Source organism: Elgaria multicarinata, chromosome 6, assembly GCF_023053635.1.
Source record: "Elgaria multicarinata webbii isolate HBS135686 ecotype San Diego chromosome 6, rElgMul1.1.pri, whole genome shotgun sequence".
NCBI classification, from domain to species: Eukaryota; Metazoa; Chordata; class Lepidosauria; order Squamata; family Anguidae; genus Elgaria; species Elgaria multicarinata.
In genome coordinates, this window is record NC_086176.1 from 58503986 (window position 1) to 58526295 (window position 22310).

The 22310-nt window shown below is 40.2% G+C and overlaps 1 protein-coding gene across 1 annotated transcript in view; it reads left to right on the plus strand.

Annotated features, from left to right (window-relative positions):
* FBN2 (fibrillin 2) overlaps nt 1-22310 on the plus strand; it is a 186613-nt gene that overhangs the window by 129730 nt on the left and 34573 nt on the right. The window contains exons 31-46 of the mRNA XM_063129462.1: nt 517-642; nt 2246-2368; nt 5191-5313; nt 5808-5933; nt 6651-6773; nt 8226-8348; nt 9057-9218; nt 10825-10893; nt 11840-11965; nt 12940-13065; nt 14630-14782; nt 17852-17920; nt 18507-18632; nt 19749-19874; nt 20232-20357; nt 20642-20758. Of these exons, the coding sequence (XP_062985532.1) occupies nt 517-642; nt 2246-2368; nt 5191-5313; nt 5808-5933; nt 6651-6773; nt 8226-8348; nt 9057-9218; nt 10825-10893; nt 11840-11965; nt 12940-13065; nt 14630-14782; nt 17852-17920; nt 18507-18632; nt 19749-19874; nt 20232-20357; nt 20642-20758 (1944 nt within the window). The remainder of the gene's footprint in view (nt 1-516; nt 643-2245; nt 2369-5190; nt 5314-5807; nt 5934-6650; nt 6774-8225; nt 8349-9056; nt 9219-10824; nt 10894-11839; nt 11966-12939; nt 13066-14629; nt 14783-17851; nt 17921-18506; nt 18633-19748; nt 19875-20231; nt 20358-20641; nt 20759-22310) is intronic.

Below are 22310 nucleotides of genomic sequence, written 5' to 3' on the forward strand. Positions count from 1 at the left end.
ACTGAGTCTCAGGTTATTTCCAGGATCGTCTTCTCCTATACCAATCTCCCAGGCCATTACAGTATTCAGGGGAGTCCTATGGATTTCCATTTGGTGACAGCACGGAGTAAATCAGGCCTCAACGCTGGCGAGTTTTAGTTTCTTATGTAAAACATATATATTTGCTTTGGCTTACCCTGGTCATGAGCGATCTTTGTACCAGCCTCACAATACTATTGTGTGTGTGTGTGTGTGTGTTTGTGTGTGTGGTCTGTTTTGTTCATTTGTTTTGTTGTTGTTCGTTTTATTGTTTGTTTTTATTCTTTTGTTAACTGCTTTGGGATTTGTTTAAGATGAGAAGCAGTATATAAGTATTTTTATAATATAATATAATGATTTGATCTAATTATAAAATGTAAGTCAAAATAATATACTGAAATTCTTATGTTAATTGTATAAAACTATTTATTTTGAATAGTTAGATTCTTACAGTAAAAACAAGAATGCATTGAATAACTGAGCTATGTGAACTTACAGATGTGAATGAGTGTGACCTGAATTCAAACATCTGTATGTTTGGAGAGTGTGAAAACACCAAAGGGTCCTTTATTTGTCATTGCCAGCTGGGTTATTCTGTCAAGAAAGGAACCACAGGATGTACAGGTACGATGTTGTGTCTTTCTTAAAAACTAGTGTTTGTCACCCCAGATGGTGACCCTTATCCTAAATATAGTTGTGTTACAGTTTTTTGCACATTGGGGAGAGTTTTTGCCAGATTCAGGGCCTTGCTAGACCACGGGGTAACCCGGTGCGAGCCCCGGGCCGGCCCCTGTGCGTCCAGATGATGCACAGGGGATCCCAGGCTCAGGCAGGGGTAACTCTCCCTTGGCCTGGGATAACAGGCACCAGTTGTGGCCCAATATTTCCCGCGGTCTTGGGCTGAGCTCGAGACCGCGGGCGTGAAGCCTGTTCTGCCGCTTTTCCCAACTACCACATTTACTCACGAGTAGCCAGGAAAAGCAGCAGGTGGAGCACTGCAGCCACCAGGGCGGGGGGGGGGAGATAGGGGAATCGGAGCTGGGGGGAATGGGGGGGAAACGAAGCCAGGGGGGGATCGGAAATTCTGGGCAGTGGGATTGTGGCCTAGGTGGAGAAATCAGGGGCAGGGGGTAGCTGGGAACCCTTTTTTTTAAAACAACAACAACAACAACCCCTACCTTAATCGATGGTGCACTCCTGCGCACCCAGCCCTTTAAAAATAAAAACATGGCGGAGGCGACGGGTTTCCTGCAGCCCATCGCATCTGACGTTTAGACTGGGGCGACAGCCCATGCTACTTCTAGCATGGGCTGGCCCCTCCTCCCAACAGGATTCAAAGGTAGGTCTAGCAAGGCCCTCAGATTAATTGGAAAATTAAGTATGTTCCCTATTTGAATATATATATTGAGTCCACTATTATTAAAGTCTTTAAGGCTGCAATCCTTTAAACGGATTTACCTGGGCGTAAGCCCCATTAAACACAATGGGACTTACTTCTGAGTAAACATGCATAGTGTTGTACACACATCACTGTTGTACACACATCACTATTATGTGGTGAAATTAAGAGCTAGCCGTTGTAATTTTGAACTTGTTTAATAAATATAAGAGCTCCTTTGGGGCCAATGGATTTTGTTTTTTTCTTTCTTTCTTAAGCGGTAAGGTGAGATTAAAGGGGAAAAGTTGCTGGGTAAGAAGACTTAACACCCCCTTCCCTCATGTATGGTGGTCCCAATCTGGCTTCAGGCTCCACATACTTACACGAAAGTAAACAAACGGTGATCACCTACGCGCTACACATTAAATGTAGTGTATAGCGTAGCCCTCATGGAACATGATGTAGAAGTATGGCAGGTTTTTTTTCTTATTGTATTAGCACCTGTCCACCTAGGTGCAGTTTTCCTGTGCTGAATTTGTATATGTTAATCTATATCCACTCTGTCAGTATCTTTTAGAAAAACATCTGAAAGAAATAAGCCATGTTCAGTACTTAATTAGAGATCATTTTTGTGAACAGCACCGAGAGCTCCAGCTATTGGGTGGTATAGAAGTGTAATAAATAAGTAAATAAATCATTCCTAAAATCATTACATTGTCAGTTGCTGTCTTTATAAAAATAGAGTGAAATCATGCTACCTGATATGTTAGGTTAACACTATTACCAAGATTACCCTGGTATCCAATACACTGAATTCAAGATTTTAATGTGGAACTTTTGTTTTCTTAGATGTGGATGAATGTGAGATTGGTGCCCACAACTGCGACCTGCATGCCTCGTGTGTCAATGTCCCAGGAAGCTTCAGGTGTAGCTGTAAAGAAGGGTGGATTGGAAATGGCATTAAGTGTATTGGTGAGTACAAATGAATTTATATGGTTGTTCAGCTCACAAATATACATGAGTTACCGTATTTCTTCGATTCTAAGATGCACTTTTTCCCCAATTTAAACATTTCTAAAAATGGGCTGCGTCTTAGAATCGATGGCGTCTTAGAATCGCCTGCAAAGTGCGCTGTTATCCCTCCACCCTGCTCTCGATGCCATGGTGGCTCAAGGGCTTGTTGAGCACCTAAGCAGCTCTGCACTCACCATGTAGGCTGGGGAATGTGCTTGGCCTGATTGGGGGCCTCAGCGACGATCCGCGGCTGCCCTGGGCCTATTTGTGCTCCCCAGAGCTAACCGGGCTCACACACACACCAACGGAGCTCCGAGCCCTAAGCGGGCCCCGCCCGCTGCACCACAAGCACAGCCGGCCCGGTTGGGCCTATTGGGCATGGCTATGCGGCTCCGTTCGGGTTGGGCCTGGCGCGCGCCTTGCCTTGCGCATGGGGCCGGGGCAGACGGGCGGGTGCTGCAGGGCTCGCGGAGGGTTGTGTGAGGCGGGCGGGCGCCACCGGCTTCTTGCGGCTGCTGGTTCTGTGCAGCAGAGGAGGAGCAGCAGCGCCGGCCAGGAAGATGGAGGCGACGCCCGGGAGGTGAGTTGCTGGGCTGAGGTGCGGGCGGGATGCGCTCCGGGACTCGCAGCTGCGCCTCGCGAACTACCCCCTCCCGCTCCCTTCTTGCTCCCTGCAAGAAGTGGTGGCAGCTGGTAAAGCCTCCAGGCCTTTGCACGTGCTCCTCGGTTGGCCCCCACCCACATCTCTTCCCTTACCTGCCTGCAATCCGCTCCCCATGCATGGCAGAATATTTTTCCCCCATATAAACATCTCTAAAATGGGGTGCGCCTTAGAATCGATGGCGTCTTAGAATCGAAGAAATACGGTACCCTATTTTTGAGATGTTTCTGGGGATAGAACAGCATTATGCAGTTTTACTTTCCCGTTCATTTCAACAGGGTTAATTTGGATTCCCTGACAGTGTAGTAAGTTAAATGTTGAAATACCATTGGACAACTGACCCCAGAATTGTTGAGGAGTGTATGGGGTATGAAGTTGTCTAGGTTTGCTTAAAAAAAAGGAGGGTTGACAAATATTTCAAACAGCTGCTGCGATCCTCAGCAGCCCCATTAGCACAGGAGGGTTATTAATTAAACTATACCAGAAGCTTGCAACCAAAGTCAATTTATTCAAAACAATATTTTTAAACTTAATTTCCAACACTATTACGCCCGTTCCCTACTGGTCCTTGGCGCTCATTGCTCCCTTACAACTGCCAAGTGACCATGCTGCAGTGATAGTTGAAGACAAATCTGGCTGAAACCTCCCAACAACCTTTAGACCTAGTAACTCTATGGTCTCATAGCAGTATCCAGCCCTCAACTCCTCTACTCACAATGGATCTTGGTGGCTATGCCTTCTGCTGCCCCCATCATCTATACTACCTGTCTTATATGATTGGTTAAGATCTTCTAAATTCTTTGCAGGATTAAGATCAACTCCTTTACACAAGCTTTTTGGGGGGAGGGTATGTGTGCCTTTCTCTGCCTATCTATATGTTTCATTATACTGCCACTAGAAGGTGGCGTGGTATAGCAGAATTGTGCAATTACATGGTATAAATACCATTCAGAAAAATACTGCACTTTCTTCAATGTAAATAATGCCCCCACCTACCCCATAATGGTTGTAAAGCATGGGAAAGGCCCTGGAGGATGACGACATCATATAAAGGACCTGCAAACTATTGTGAGTGAGCAATCACGATCACACACTAAAGGTCCCATGTAGAAAGGCTCATCTTCTCCTGTGCACTATGCCAGCCAACCTCCTCATTCCTGAGTGGTGTTGAAGAACTTGCCCACTTTTCCTCGCTTGGTAAGCATCGGCATATATTCAGCAAAGTGTTTGGAAGGAGAAGAGTCCCTTTCACTATTGTTGAGCAATACTTATGCATTAGGCAGCCATCTAGAGTTATATAGTAATGAAGTCATCTCATGAATGAAATAACTAATATACTTGCCATAGAGATATTTCGGTTATTTATTTGAACCATATGATATAGGTGTGCAATTTAAAAACCCTAAAATCAGTGTTTAGGCAATATTAATTTAATGCTGATAAAGTATTTCAGGTGTTCCACTCATACTGATGAACATACAATTCTGCCTTACATTTAGCATTGTGCATTTTGACTGGCAGAGGGGCTTCCTGTCACTTGCCACCTGATCCTTTTGGCTGGAGGTACCAAGGATGGAACTTGGGAACTCCTGCATCTGCTGTGTCCCCAATGATTAAGAGCCAGTTCTGACAGCCTTTAATCAACTCGTGCAAGCAATCTACTTCTTTGAGTAGAGTAACATCTGCTAAGGATACCATGGAAGTCCAAGTGGCAGCCTTTTGGGAATGTGGAGCATGGGAAATAACAAGGCAGACACAAGGTTGGGATTTAAACAGGGCCACATTTACTAATAGATCTGCAGAAAAGGTAAACCTAAGTGGGCCTCATGCTGTTGTTTTATCATGCGAGACATTCACGGCCTGAGAGTGGTGTCTCAAAGTTCGCCATCTCCCAGGCTTCCCGATTTTGGGGTAGGGATGCCTTCCGTGTCACCCCCTGCCCTCACGCCGTAAAGCTCTGAGTGGATGAGGAAGGTTGGCCTCAAAGGTAACCCTTATCCCCACCAGCTGGGCCGTAAAACTCACAGCTGGGGAGCCTCAGGCATTACCCATCACCAGCCTTCTGTGAGCGTGTGTAGGATTCCCCTATCGCTTTCTAAGTATTTTGTTTTTCTCGCAGATCTTGATGAATGTTCTAATGGGACACACCAGTGTAGTATAAATGCTCAGTGTGTGAATGCTCCTGGATCATATCGTTGTACCTGTGCAGAAGGATTTACTGGAGATGGATTTACTTGTTCAGGTAAGAGAAAGATGTAAGATGTTTTCTGAAAGAATTAGGTCGCAGTCCTATGGGATGTGCTCTGGCTACTCGTAAGTCTCCGAACTCAGAGGCTTATGGGTGTCCTATGCAGAGTGGGAGGTGCATCAGGCCTCCAGCTCTGCATTTAACTAGACAAGGGGTTTCACCTGTCTAGCAGAGGTTTTGGGGAGGGAAGGCAGCTAGGGCAAACGTAGGATTTGTCGTATGGCTGCCACCTTGGTCTTTGCTCCTCCCTGCCCCTGTGAATGCCTCTTTTTGCCCATTTGTGCACTCTGTTTCACAAGCCTAGAGAGGTAGCTGGCATGGTACTACCCATGCTAGCTATGAGGGGGAGGGGGCAGGGAGCACAATTTTCTGGTTTCCAGCTGAGAGCTCTGCTTCATGTTTCCTCAGGTTTTATCTAAAGATCATAGGATTGCTCCCATATGGGTATTTGGTGTTTCAATTCCTGATGCTATAACATTATTCAACAGATATTGATGAATGTGCAGAAAATATTAATCTGTGTGAAAATGGACAGTGCCTGAATATCCCTGGTGGATACCGTTGTGAGTGTGAGATGGGCTTCACTCCAGCTTCAGACAGCAGATCTTGCCAAGGTACGTCACCACTACTCCACATTCATTTACAGAATCTGGACTGGATGTCAGGAGGTAAACCACAAGAAGTACTGGAAGAGCTTCTGTGTGGATGTAGAGTATTAGGCACATGTTTTACATATAAAATACCTTCTTTTTTTGCCATGCAAGCTCTGATGAAGGTTCCCTTAATTTTTAAAGAGGTTGTCATGGCTGTGGACCAAGACTCCTGCAGCTAAGTTTGGATTCATTACTGCACCACCCCCACCCCTACTGATTGCAGCTTTGTTTAATAAATGTACATCAGGAAAATACATTACATTGATCATGATTCCGCTTTAGAAATTTAAATAGAAAATAGGGACTTTATAGAGATCAGTGATCCATAGTTTTTTCAACAGTATTCAAGGTAGAATTGGGCAATTAATTTGCATAAAGTGACAGGCCTATAGTCTAGATATATCAAAAATTTCCAAGGTCCAAATTTCCAAGGTCCATCATTTTCTCTTAGTCACCTTTGGTGTAATTATTGCATACACCCCTTATTGTATAACATGAGTGAGGATACAGAGCTGCACTCTCACTCCTTCTCAACAAAACCATTTGGCACAATGCACAAGTATGTGTTAGATATTTCAGAAACATATTTTCATTCTGTGCATTATTTAGATACAAATAATCAGAGTTTGTAACATATTCATGTATAGTAACTAATTGATGTTGGTATTATCCTTTCAGATATTGATGAATGTGCCTTCCAGAATATCTGTGTGTTTGGTACTTGCAATAACTTACCAGGAATGTTTCACTGTATTTGTGATGATGGCTATGAACTGGATAGAACTGGAGGAAATTGTACAGGTATTTGTTTAATCATCAAATTTGGATTCCCCCTTGCTCTAAGGAGCTCAGTCCAATGGGTTGACCCATTTTATCCTAACAACCACAAACAGTATGAAGTAGGTTACATTGAGAGGTAGTGACTCTCAAGGCTACCCAGGAAGCAACTGGGAAGAGATCTGGCTATTGCACTAGTTTTCACTGACATTTTGTTCTTTTATTTTATTTAGTCTTTCAGCAAACATTCTCACACAAATTGTCTATATTATACACTTGCCACTAACTCTGTTAACAGATGTTGTTTCTCCAGATATGATTTTATTATCATAAAAAATGAATAAATAGTAACATCAGCATAAAAAAGCCAGACAATCTTAAAACAATGGGTTGTTTCCAACAGTGTCTCTCTGCCAGCAGAATAGCATTCATCAGTGGAATGGTTTCCCCTGCCCCCTAGCGCCTTCCTTCCCCCCCCCCCCCATGCCCTCCCAGATTTGTTCCCGGGGGACTCAGGGTCTATTCGAACCAGATTAGGGTGGGAGCAGGAGTTGCAAGGGGAAGGAGAAGAAGGGAATGTTTTGTTCTGTGAGCAGAAGTCTGCTTGTGTAACATTGGATGTCAACCATGTCCTAAATTTAATACTAACATATGAGGAAGGGTTATCATTATTCCATTTTCCAAAATGAAGCACATCCTTAATATGCATATTCAGAAATATGGTCATGTGAAGAAAAAAACTTCATAGGAAGAGATTTTAATATATATCAGTGTGAAAGTCCTAGCACATAAAATATATAAGTAGCTAGTAAATTCAGAATGTGGTACTTGTCTTATAAACTTAAAAAAAAACACCCATGCATATTAGATTACAATTGGAAACTTGGAATTAAATTTGGGGGAAAAATCTGGGATAGTTATTGGTGTTAAGTTCAAACCAAAGGCAGAATTTTTACAAGATTCAATTTCAGTGGATCTTATAACACTTTATAAATTGCAGACAATACGTACAGTAAATCATAATATTTATCAAAGGCGTGGTGAGAAACAGACAGATTTCGTAGATGTATGATAAACTTGCCTGAGAATAAGACATTTCTGTTTTGTTTTGTTTTTAATCCTAAAAATCATTTAAAAATATATGATTGGCTATTCAAGTCTATTAGACTGGGTACAACAATAATTATATTTTGTTAAGGATGTTTTTATACCTTTTCAGCAGTGCATTAATGGTTGTGAAAATACCTATACCTGTAAAGCTAAAGTATAAAGACTTCTTGATTGAAGCTTTGTGGTAAAATAGATAAATTTTGTGAAGTACAGATTAATCCAACAGCTCACAAGCAGGTTTTTTGAACATGAGCCATCATTTATGTATTCATTGTGAAACAATATCAAAAGTGAATGTAAATGTTTTAGACTACTTCCTTTAAAATAGTTTAACATATGTTTTCAAAGTTATATTTCTTGTTTTAGACATTGATGAGTGTGCTGATCCTATAAATTGTGTCAATGGTTTCTGTGTGAATACTCCTGGAAGATATGAGTGTAACTGCCCTCCAGATTTCCAGCTGAACCCAACAGGAGTTGGCTGTGTTGGTAAGTAAGATTTCCCATGTAAGAATTTTGCATGTATAAGAAGCATAAAGAGACTCCATGTAAAACCATCTTGGTGCCTTACTTAAATATAGTAGATCAAATTCTGTCAAATTTACAGTCCACTCATATAAACTGGTAAAAAGGCAATACAACTGCTGATTCCAAACCTTGAAATATGTATGATGGAATTAATACCTTTATTACGGGAATAATAGGATTTCTAAGATCTCCATGTCCCATTAGGGCAGGGGTGTTGAATTTCTTTCAGCCTGAGGGCCAAATTCAATTTCGGAGAAGCACTCCGGCCACATTCCAGTAGTGGGTGGAGTCAAAGGCAAAAGAGGTGAAGCCAAAATACCAAATACACCATGTTCATAATCTGACTAATCATCGTATTTGAAGTTACGAAGGGCATTTCCTCCTTGACAGATTGGCATTGACAATCTGCAACCTGCAGATCTCACATTACACTGATAAACCCTTGATGGTTTGTTATGACCTGTTTGCACATTCTTCCTTTAGCTCAGTAAAGTTGCAGTTTCTGGTGTTGCAGTCTTACATTTAGATCAAGGCTCATCGGTTGAGGAAACTTACCAACCTTAATATAAGGTCATGATTTATTTATTTTTATTGCTTACAGTATTATGATATATGTTTTGAATTATCATGGTGGGTGAACAAACCTGTATTTGCATTCATTCTCTACAGATAATCGAATTGGTAACTGTTATTTGAAATATGGACCAAGAGGAGATGGAAGTCTATCGTGCAACACCGAAATTGGTGTTGGAGTCAGCCGTTCCTCCTGCTGCTGCTCTTTGGGAAAGGCCTGGGGAAATCCCTGCGAGACTTGCCCGCCTGTAAATAGCAGTAAGGAAATGACTCTCTTAGATGTGAGGATGAAAAAAAAACACTAGTGATCTATCATAAGGAGTAAATCCGATGAAGTCATTTCATGTGGTTATGTTCTATACCCATGCATCAATAAAAAGAATAGTGTGCCTTAGTTCTCAGACATAAGAGATAAGCCTTGGGTCTGATTCTAACATGACATCTTTGTGTACAGCATGTTTTTAACCTCAGTATCCCACTTTTCCTGTGTCCGAAATGGACACAGGAATATAGAAAAGAATATAGAAAAGAAACGTGTTTTGGGGAACATAGATAAGTGTTTTCTGGTGAGTAAAATCATTGGTCCATCTTGCCCGGTATTGTCGACACCGACTAGCAGCGGCTCTCCAGGCAGAACTCTTTAATAATAACTGGAGATGCCAGGGATTGAATCTGGGATCTTCTGCATGCAAAGCAGGCATTCTACCACTGAGCTACTGCTTCCCTGCCAATGTTTTGCAACCCCATGGCAAATGCTATACTTTAATGGAGATGTGCCTACAAAGACACCCAAGAGCCTCGGGAACCAAGTCTTCTCCTTCCGATGTTGCTCTGTTCACTACAGGTGCATGCGGTGAATACATTGGAAATATTTATTTTTCATATTACATGAAGACCCTTGAATGGAAACAGATGTATGGAGAAAAAAATAATTGTTTAATGAATTATCATTTCATTAACCTCTTAAGTTCTAATTAATCACATACACATGGGAAAGAATCTGTATATTTTTAAAAAGCAATGGGAAGAATCCAACAGAGTACTTACCCACCACCAATTCCCTTCCACCCCGCCGATTCCTTTCACAAGCAGTGTGCCATGCTGATTTTGTTGCGCAAGCGGAATCTAGCACTTACGGAAGGGAGTTTTAGTACTCTCTAGAGGAAGCTCCAAAATGAGCGAAAACACTGATTTCTGGAAGGAGGCAGGTCAGCAGAACTCCACCAACCTGCGACCTTCCAGAAACGAGCATTTAAGCTTATTCTATGTTGCCCTGAAAGTGCTAAATCAGATTTGTGCATGTGGTCATGGGGTTCATTTGCACAATGGAATTGGTGAATGTAAGAGAATGGATTCTGTGCAATGTCATTTAATGATTTATGGTAGCCAATTAATGAATGATTTATAGGTCTGACTGTGGATTCCTCTGCTCCTCTTACTACCACATGTCTCCACTTTGATTCGCAGCTCCCATTCTAGCAGCTGAGAACAGGAAGTGATTGATTTTGCTTGACTTTTGGGTATTTCTTTCTCTTTGGGGAAGGACTTTTAAAACTCTCAGAATTTTTATGTGTGGGTTGTGACCGTCCAAGCAGATATTACATTGAATGGGGCTCTTGGTGCTGCTTTGTGAAGGCTTCGATAGTAGGATCAATGTGAATGGGGGTCTCTACAGTAAAGACACCGTTCATATTCAGATGGTACATTTCATGTGCTGTGTACATCAAGGACTATGCAAAAGTGTGTGTGTGTGTGTGTGTGAGAGAGAGAGAGAGAGAGAGAGAGAGAGAGAAATACAGCCCTCTGTACAATTAATCTTCCCACTGCCTTTGTTTTATTCTTATTTGTGCTCTTTTATTTTTAGGTGAATATAATACTCTCTGTCCAGGGGGTGAAGGTTTCAGACCAAATCCCATAACTATTATCTTAGAAGGTAAATTCTTCTTTAAGAATTATATTTGCTTAAAGGAAGATCAATATTTTTGTAAAATGTCTATAATAGGGAGGTAGTGAAACTTAGGTGCATTTTCACTGGTTATCTACATTAATGAGAAAGCAAATACAGATTTAGAATGGCAGAGTGAATAAACCAATGATGGTTGAAAGAGCAATATATGTAGTTCCATAGAAAACTGAAATGCATGCATTTTGTCACCTTGGCTTTATTGTGGCCATTTGAAATATGGGATGACTTACGAAAGTTAGTTTGTGTTAGCAGTCCAGATTTACAAAAACACCTGTTTTTTGTTTTCGTTTTTTGGGTGGTTGTTTTTGTTGTTGTTGTCTGTTAAGGTATTCCCAGCAATCCATAAATTGCTTTTAAAACTTTGAGGTCCATTTTTTTAAAAAATGGCAGTCTTTGCTGATAAAATGGAAATGGAATACATAGTGTTATTTAATCGGTTTCCTGAATCTTATTGATTTTGCTGATTGTCAGTCTGTTAGAAATCTCCACTATCACCCCACCAAGGATATAATTTAGAAGTATGAATTAACTGTTCTATTCTAAGCTTTTAGCATGCACATAATGTATCAAGAAATGTGAGTTTCTGGATATATGTTCATGCATATTAAAATATGCTGCTAAAAGCACTAGGATCAGTCCAGTCAACATTAAGTATTTTTAGGACTCATTGACTATAGTGGGAGTGTCAAATGTTCACTTCAATCATTCTTACTAAAACTATGGGACTTAAATGTACTTACCTTTGGTTGGATCATACCTATTTGCAAGTTAACTCACTTTCACAACTCTTTCATTAAAAAAGCAGATTTAGAAACAAAAATATAAGCAAAAGTTAGTCATTGCTAAGTGGTCTTCTATACTCTTTCATGTACATTTCATCAGCCAAAAAACATTGCCTTTTCTTTCTTCACAGACATTGATGAATGCCAAGAATTGCCTGGTCTCTGCCAAGGTGGAAACTGCATCAATACTTTTGGCAGCTTTCAGTGTGAATGTCCCCATGGGTACTACCTCAGTGAAGAAACTCGCATATGTGAAGGTGAAAATTCTTATTTTTCCTTAGAGCAAAGCACACATTCCTTCTCAGACAGTATTTGGCCCTGCAAATGTTTTCCTTTTTCTCTTGAGGAAGAATATTATGCTGATATTTGATGTAGTTGTAGAATCTAGGCTGAGTGAGATTTATGTACTCTATGGATCAAATTGTACAGTTTGACTCAGATATTGACCCTACCGCATTTATATTCTGATCCTTAGCACATATGCTTGATTCTAGTGAAACCTGTTAGCAAGTAAACATGCTTAGGGTTCAAGCCTTAATCATACACAAGCGTCAGATAAATTAAGATTCTTTCATTCTTAATTTATGTCTGGTCTATAAAGACAGATCTCCTAGAATAATGAATGAATATGTGTACTACTTTCTAAACCGTTTTATTTATTGTCAAATTTGACATGTTCTATGCTTCTTTGATTCCACGCTTTAAAACATGAACAGCCACTTCAGTGATCCCTGACCCATATTGGAACTGCAAACCAGGGAAAGGGGTTTCCCTCACACTCCCCTAAGCCAATATTTGCCCCTACAGCTGATATTTGCTCAAATAACAGCTTCAAAGAGGTGATTTTCAGTGGAAAAACAGGACAAGGGAAGGGTTAAACACCCCTCATGTGAGGCAAACCTGATCCAGCTTATGACTAGTCTAACCTTTACAAGTTACTCTTAGCAAACCTAGAAGCTTCAAAGCAGATTCACACTGCAGTCCTATACCCATTGAACTCAATTGTATTTACTTCTGAGTAGACATGTATAGGATTGCACTGTAACTCAGTCATGAACTGAGCTCAGTAAGAATCAAGAGGTAGTTCAACTTTTGGTGAAATGCAACAATGTTGTTTGCTCCTTTCTACACACTTGACAGACAGTTGTGTAGATTAATTTGGGCGTATATTTACTGTCATTTATTCAACACTTGTTTCTTGTACCTTAATTTTGTTGCTTAATTTTTCCAGATATTGATGAGTGTGTTGCACATCCTGGTGTCTGTGGTCCTGGGACATGCTACAACACCTTAGGAAACTACACCTGCATTTGCCCTCCAGAATATATGCAGGTGAATGGAGGACATAACTGTATGGGTACGTTGACTTTCACTGCATGGATACGTTCACCACATACTATGAAAATGAGAAGAGTTTGGAGCCCACCTAACTGCCTCAGGGCACAATCCTATTGTGATACCTGTTAGCTTCCAAACTTGGAGGCTGTTGGGCATCCTATGCCGAGCGGGAGGAGCACAGAGGCAAATTTCTCCTCTGCACTCCTCCTGCTGTTCATTTTTGCTAGATAGGTTTTTTCTCTGTCTCGTTCGGGCTCTGCAGTGTGGGAGGGAAGGAGACTGGGAGGCCAGAAGATTCTTTGTAAGTCAGCTCCCCAGTCCCTTTCCCGTTCACGGCACCGCTCCCTTTCCCTCTTACCCAAAGTTGCCTTTTGAGGAGCATCACTAACAATATCAAAGCTAACAATAAAGAATTCTTTAAATATCAGAAGCAGGAAACCAGTTAGGAAGACAGTTAGACTGTTGGATAACAATGGAGTTAAAGGAAGGGTAAGGGAATCGCAGATAAGCTGAATGAATTCATTTCATCTTTCTTCATTGTAGAAGATATAGGACAGATACCTGTGCCTGAATTTATGTTTTCAGGAAGGGAGTTTCAGGATCTGAAGCAAAAGATGAAGTTCTCAATCTTATTGACAAATTGAAAGTTAATAAATCCCCGGGCCTGGGTGATATCCATTCTATTGGTTTTTTTAGAACTCAAATATGAAATAGGTGATCTTCTGACCAAAATATGTAACATGTCCTTAAGATCAACCTCTATTCCAGAGAATTAGGGCCAACATAGCACCAATTTTTGAAAAGGGATCCAGGAAATTATAGAGCTATTAGCTTAATGTCTGTTCCAGGTAAATTGGTTGAAAGCATTATTATAGATTAAATTAGTAAGCATATAGAAGGACAAGCCCTACTGAAAAAGACTCTACATGGCTTTCACAGAGGTAAGTCCTATCTCACTAACCTTTTAGAGTTCTTTAAGAGTGTCTATAAACACATAGATAGGAGAGATCCGGGCTTCCAAAAGGCTTTTGACAAAATCCCTCACCAAAGTCTCTTGAGCAAACTTAGCAGTCATGGAATAAGAGGAGAGGTCTTCCTATGGATCAGTAAGTAGTTAAAGAACAGAAAGCAGAGAGCAGGAATAAATGGTTAATTCTTCCAGTGGAGGCATGTAAACAGCTGGGTCACACAGGGATCTGTATTGGGACCAAGGCTTTTCAACTTATTCATAAATGATCTGCAATTAGGAGTACACAGTGAAGTGGCCAAGTTTGCAGATGACATCCAGTAATTTAGGGTTGTTAAAACAAAAAGGGATTGTGAAGAGCTCCAAAAGGATCTGTCCAAACTGGGAAAATGGGCATCTAAATGGCAAATGTAAGCAAGTGTAAAGTAGTGCATTTTGGGGCAAGAAATCCCAGCTTCAAATATAAAGTGATGGGATCTGAGCTAAGCAAGGAACTTCTCTGAGTCACTACTGAATTTCTTAATTTGGGAGCATAGGAAGAAGCAAGATTGTAATTCAAGATTGATGAAGTACTTTAAAAGACAGCTTTAAAAGGATGTGATTTCTCCATGTGCAGATATGAGAAAGAGCTTTTGCTATCGAAGCTACAATGGAACTTCTTGTGATAATGAACTTCCCTTTAACGTGACCAAGAGGATGTGTTGCTGCACCTATAATGTGGGGAAAGCCTGGAATAAGCCTTGTGAGCCATGTCCAACCCCAGGCACAGGTAAAAACTGCCTTTAACTGGGGTCATTGTGTATACTCTGAGCAATAAATAAATAAAATTAAAATGTATGCATCAAGATAATACTTTTCGAAAGAGATTGTTTCCTTGCCCATCAATTTAAAGAAATACAGTGTTCAATAGGAATTGTAGCTCCATTATTATTATTATTAAATGTAGGTGTCAGGGCAGCTTTAGTGCAAAAAGAAATGTTAGTTGTAATGTTTCGATTTCCCAGCTCCTCTCTCATTCTTTTCAGTGTAAGTTAGATTGAAACTACATATGACAAGCAGTTACTCCTATGTTTCTCCTGTGTTTCCTTTTAAATCAAAAGCAGCCAGGGGGAAGCTATAATCCTGAGCAGAGAAGCAGCAGAGAGTGGAGAGGGGCTGCTCAGCCCTTTCCCCAGGGACAGAACGACAACAACATTTATTTATTTATTTCTTACCCACCTCTCCCTCTGGATCGAGACAGGGAACAACATCAAATACAAAAATACAATAAAATGCATAAAACTGATTAAAACCATATAAAACTAATACAGTACTAAAATTACAGCCAGATATCTTAAAATTCGACTGGGTTGGCCTGCCAGAAGAGATTAGTCTTTATAGCTTTTTTAAATCCAGAAAGTCTGTTAAGTTGACAAGCTCCCTTGCTGCCTGAAGCAAGAGGCAACTTGAAGCAGACCCTTGCTGCACATCTCCATCCCATTACCTGTGCTTATTCCAGCCAGCTGGGAACCTGCAGGATCTCATGAGATGCAGCAAAGGCTGCAGCCACTTCTTTCAGATGCTCAGCTCTTCCTGAGAGACAGAGAGCAGCTGGCAGGGCTCTCTAAGGAACCCACTGGGGGAGGCAGCGGATTCTCCCGGCTGTTGGAGGGAGCAGTGCAATGTTCCAGTTGTCTGGGTCTGCTGCCTGATGCAAGTGTATGAGCCTGCTTAATAGTAGAGCCGGCCCTGCCTTTTCCCATTTGCTTTGCTTCATGGAATGAATCTTGGTAATTGCACACTGTAAGGGGGAGGAAGGGGATTAGGAGGGATTGCCCCCAAGCTCCCAACTCCCTGCAGAGTGGGCAGTAGGCAAACAGATTACCTGATAGACATCCACCTCAGTCCAAGCCAGTGGATAGTCAGCTTTTCAGGACACAATTGGGGTGCAGAAATAAGGGTTCAAACTGGCACCCTCTATTTTAAACTCCAGCTCTAAAATTCTAAATGGTAGCAAGACCAAAGCAGAAGGCTTAGTGGATTAAAGCAGACACAAACGTTGAAATAGATGTGAAATATATTAACAATAAAAAAGGGGAAAGAGGGTAGAAAAGGTTTACCAATATCAGGGGAAATCAGCGAAAACTCAAAGCAAGCAGAGAAACCTTTTGAAACACTAGAGAAAACTTTTAAACCATGTTGCAGGCAAAACCAGCAAAGCAATACCTATCCTATCCTATACTTTACCAAAGTAAGGGTCTTCCCATAGGACAGGGTGCAATGCAGGAACCAAAAGCTCCCAGGACCCAAATCCTGTCTTGTTTTAATGGATGCGTTCTAATAAAAAGAAGTTGTGGGAAAGGCCTGGAGGGCTACAAACTGAAGATGGTTCCATCTGGACACACACACACCCCAAATAAAATTCCATTACTGAGGCAGTGTGTGGTTGCACAATCAAAGCCTTGTCTGGAAGCATATGCAGTCTGAATGTGGGGACTATCCTTTAGTCATCATTTCATCTTGTGAATGGAGTAAAATGATGCAGTCTATAAATGATTAAAGTCAGTATGTGTTTTCCTCTTGGTTTCAGTAAGATACAGATTGCACTACAAATTTAGTTTGCTGAACTCTTCACCATTTGCTTTCTGCCAGTTTTGGAGGGATATGATCGCTTGAAATATACTAACAACGGAAGGAAAAACATCTTATAAACCAGAAAGAATGGGAACATGTGTTATGTGGCGTCTGTAGCTATCAAAAAGAAATTGCTCTGCAGAGATGTGCTTCTGATATAAGATTGGAAGAGCATGGGAATCCTCTACAGTGGTCTTATAAGACAGTGTTAGTCAAAAATAGTGGCCTCTTCCGTGCAATTTAGTTGTGAGTTTAAAATTACATTTTAAATGCTTTGATTTTTATAAAGTAGGTATTTAAAAAAAATAATAACAGTGATTTTTTTTTAGATTAAAAGCTCATTTGCTTTATCAGCTTATGTAAAAGTGGAGAGTTGTACTGTAAAATACGTTGCTCTCACCCTTATTGACTTCATATCCTGAACAAAAATTCACAAAGACAACAAAAGTTTTCTCAAGCTTGTCTCAGGTTAACTTAGACGAGATGTAAGTTCTTCCTCAGAACCCAGAAGAAGTCAGATCATTTTTCCGTGCCAATCCAAAGTTAGGGATAATGACCCACCCTCAGCATCCCTCCCATCCTCAGAACCCAGTCCCCCACTCTGGAAAACACTCTTCTTGTCCTTAGTTGGCAAACAACAGTGGTAACAGCAGCAGTGGGAAGAAGAGAGTAGGATGCTTTTCAAGCTGGACAAGTAATTGGGAATGAAGAAACTCACCTCTCATTTGAGATTGGCTTTCATGGGCAGTATCCAATGGTGTCATTCTGCAAACTCAAATAGTGCTAGTGGAGCTCTTCTGAATCTTTCCACTGCAAAAGCAGTTTCACAATGGCTGCACAAGAGTTATGTCCAATGGGTTGCACATGCATAACGCACATGTGCTTACTTGGATTCTTCTCTTGCGCATAGCTCAAAATGTTTTCGCTAGCCCAACATCATTTCTGCTAACGGAATTACACAGTCGGATACTGCCCTGAATTTAATTCCCTGAATTTAAATCCCTGAATTTAATATCCATGCCAGCCTCAGGAGATTTTTGGTGGCAATTCTAAAAGCTAGCTAGTCTAAATAGTAATGATAATTACAATCAAGTGGGGGGGAATTAATCCTGAGGGCAAGTAAAGTTATAGTTTTCTTTATTTTACTGAGGAAGAATGGGAAGAATTATAGGTATTATCTAAAATGAGTATGTATGATCTAAAAATGCCTTTTTAACATTTTAAGTTGAATTCAAGACAATATGTGGAAATATTCCTGGCTTCACGTTTGACATCCATACGGGCAAAGCTGTTGGTAAGTTTTGAAAGTTGTTATTAGATTATTTAAAATTATACCTGTGTTTATAAGATTCTGAAGAGCAAAACTGTTTTTCTTTATAATTAAACCATTAATTGAATTATTGATTATTGTTTTTAGATATTACAATGTTTCCTCAACAACAAAGACTTTTATTTCACATATACAGATGTGTATATCTATTCAGATATTTTATTTGATAATCCTCCATGTGACTATCACCTCAGAATGCTTCACTGCAAAACCGCTTTCTACATAGAAAAAATCCATGTCTATGGAAAATTAATATGACAGGGAAGAACCTTAGCCTTTTTCCATATATGTGTACGACTTTGTAGGGTTCTCCTTTCTGGAAAAAACACTGAATGATCTAAAAGAATTGTCATATACATTAAATAAACGGCCATATTCATTAAAATTATCATTGTCATACTATGTGGTATACTGTTATGATTCATCACATTTATGTAAAATTTAGTACCTTGTTAATTTCCTTGCTTCACACAGAATAACTTTGAGAAAACTCAGGACTCATTGGGGGTCCCAAGCTGCTGCATTTGACTAATGAATGTAACTTTTTCAGATATTGATGAATGCAAAGAGATTCCAGGGATTTGTGCAAATGGTGTTTGCATTAATCAGATTGGCAGCTTCCGCTGTGAATGCCCCACAGGATTCAGCTATAATGATCTGCTTTTGGTCTGTGAAGGTGATGTAAATTACATATTTTCTAGTTTATCCTCATTGGAAGAGTCTCAGAACGTGCCTTAAGAGCAACTGTCTACACTGTATACATAACTGGATGAAAGGGGTGGCAAATATACCCAGAAATTACACAAACATGTGCTCCCAAGTCAGTTCCATGATCAAAGGAGGAAGCTGGGCTGTACTGACTGCCCAGGCTGTCTTTTGCCCACAATGATCTACCATAATTGTGGGGACCAGAAGAGGATGAGTGCACAGGCTGAAATAGCCTACTCATATGAACTGTTGGCACATCTTGTCCAAAAAGCAGAACCATGCAAATATCTCCCCGAATATAGCCACAGTGACTTTTATTTGTCATAATGACATATATAAGAATTTTAGTGACTAATGAAAGGTGTGGAAGAAACTTGTCTTTGAAAAATAAACTTGCATGTCAGTGAGCGCCTGTTCTTGTTTTTGCAGTATTTGTCTTCAGTCATTCCACTAACTGTTAAACATGATTATTGGTTGTTCTTTCTTTCCTGAAAATAAGTCTGTCTATGTATTGTCTGGTTTCACAGGATATTTATCTTGCTAACTAGATTTCCTGCCTAAGAAAAGGGGGCCAAGAACACTCTTCTAAGCATCGGGTTTGCGCCATATGTGCAAAGTACCACATTCTTGCTCTTTAAAGCAGTAGAATTTGTCAGTCATGCTTTGCTGAAAAATGCTGTAGAATATGGTTATGAGAGGTGTAGTGTGCTAGGCTTCCTCCTCTAATTTTAAGTCTTCCTTGTTCTTTCAATCCATTTCTTTGAGTTATCTTTTTAAAGACGTGTTTGGGGAAATTCCATTTTCTCTCTATTTAAAAGATATTAAACAAATATGTCTTAAATAATATACTGGACTTCAGAGTATCACTGCAAAGATATGGAGAATAAGTGCATTTAGATTTCATTTCATTTGAGAATCAAGTTTGTGTTTAAATTCTCACATTAAAATCAATGGGATTTAAAAGTGCTTTAACATAAGCTGAATCATACCCATTGTTATTGTAAACCACAGAAAATATCTGAATGCTTCACAGAGATGAAACACATCTATACTGAGATTTGACCAAGGATTATTGTTGTTACAGATATTGATGAATGCAGCAATGGTGACAATCTCTGTCAGCGAAATGCAGATTGTATTAACAGTCCTGGCAGTTACCGCTGTGAATGTGCTGCAGGTTTCAAGCTTTCACCCAATGGTGCCTGTGTTGGTAAGAGATATCTGTCCACTATTTATGCAGATACTTTCTCTGAAATATATGTACTCTTCATACTTTTAATTTACATTTTGTTTTCTACCAATTTTTTTTTATAAGCAGCAAAGTCTGGTAGAGAAAACATGAATGTAACTTCCTTGGCAGTTCCATCATATCCTACCAGTGTTTGACTTTAACCAGCATAGATAAAAAGAAAGATTCTACAAATGCCACTTTCTTCAGAAAATAATTTTTTAGTTCACCTTCAATAATTGTTAACAGATTGTAAAAACTGAATTGTGAGTAATAGATGAATAATAATAAAAACACAAATCAATAATGTATACCATGTGTTTTATATTTTTGTTATAGATCGCAATGAATGTCAGGAAATTCCTAATGTATGTAGTCATGGCACGTGTGTGGATAAAGAAGGGACTTACCACTGCATCTGTCAGAATGGTTTTAAGGCATCCCATGATCAAACTATGTGCATGGGTATGTGAATAAAGTGCCTTCCATATAAAAATGTAAATTGGAAGATCTAGAACACTTTAATGAACTGAAGTTTGGGTGGGGATGGTTAGGACTGATACCGTTACATAAATCTCAAGGAAATTTAAGTTCTATATTAACAGCTAAAAGTAGTGATTAAAATTATTGTATTATATCATGCCAAGATAAAACTGTGAGATATAAAAGGGGGGGAAAGATTAACCCAATGATTCCTGAGCTGATTCTAAAAATAATCATTCCTTTCTATCAATATTTTCTTTCGGTAGATGTTGATGAATGTGAAAGACATCCTTGTGGAAATGGAACTTGTAAAAACACAGTTGGATCATATAACTGCCTGTGTTATCCAGGATTTGAGCTAACTCATAATAATGACTGTATGGGTAAGAGATTTGGTAGAAACTGTATCTTTTAGTTAGAAACAGAGATGATGCACACATTCAAATAAAAACATGAGAATTTCCTAATTATAACAAGCAAAACTATTTAAGATCTGTAGTCAGTTATGGTCAGAATCTTGAAAAAGTAGGATAATTTTCCAATTTCCAATTATGTTTTCTTTAAATGAAAAAAAAGTGATTTGTCTTTTTAAAAGAATTATTTTACTTCAGAATTATTTCTTTTTAAATGTCCTCTAGATATATTTCTGTTCTGCTTACTTGTTGTCACTTAATGACCTCTGAACAAAATGGTATTTAACATAATTAACTTTCCCCCGTAACTGCTTGCTTTCAGAATATTGAGGGCCAAAAAAAATGCGACACGGGATCTATTATTATTATTATTATTATTATTATTATTATTATTATTATTATTATTATTGTTGTTGCCTTTAAGTAGCTGTGAGAACCACCAGTTTAGATCAGGACCACAGCCCAGGAGAAAAGGGCATTTAAGTCTGAGTTAAAAGTAATTTTGACAACTTTTGCCATCACAACTGGGGGTTGGGGGATGGGCAAAGGGAACAAACTATGTAAATTGAGGGGGATTAGCAATGTTCAGGCTGGGGGTGTTTTCCCAAGAAAAGCAGTGATAGGAGTTGCTATTTTTTTCTTTTAAAACAAGGTTGCTGCTGCTGCAAATGGCAGTAAAGCAGCTGCAACTTCCCCCTTCAATTCCTCCTTTATGATGTAGCTTTATCTCAGAGGTGCTGTGTTGGTGAGGGGTAGGATGGATGGTGGCCTCTACTGACTGGGTCACCCACAGGCAATAAATTACATTGGGAGTCGACTCGTGCTGCCTCTTCTCCCAATAAGGCCTTGCAAAACTGCCAGATTTTCTTTCCTTCCCCTGCCCATAGCCTAAATGCACACCCCAACATTTGCTGCCTCTAAATGGGGTGGTGAATTTCAGTGGTCCATTTCAGCTCAGCTTTAGTTGTTTACTAGGGGTGTGCACGGACCCCCCGCTCTGCTTCACTTGCAGATCCGCCATTTTTCGGATCGGGCCGCTCCGCCCCGCCCCCGCTCCGCCCACTTCCGCTCCGCTCCGCCCGGAGCTCCGGATCCGGATCCGGAGCTCCGTTCCCCCCCCCCCATAGGCTTGCATTGAAAGCTAAAAAATTATACAACTTTTTTTCTGTTCAAGTTAGAAACCTCATGTTTGGCACCATGACACCTCATGGGGATATACACACGCACGCCAAGTTTCAAAGCAATCCCATCATCCCCTGATTTTTGGCGAATTTTTGAAAATCAGGCACCCCACACACAACATCCCTGCGAGGTGTGTTAAAAAACATGGGGAAAAGCCCGTTCAGATGAAGAAAGAGAAGTTTCCCAGAATCCCAAGTTACCTGTTTTGCCTATGCCCTCCTCCAACTTTGGGATCATCATGACCGGGAGCTGACTCTGCCCCTCAGCCCTTTGAAAAAGGTATTTTTCCCGCCGATTTTTTAAAAACTTCTAGCCCACGACCCGTACGATGCAGAAAGTT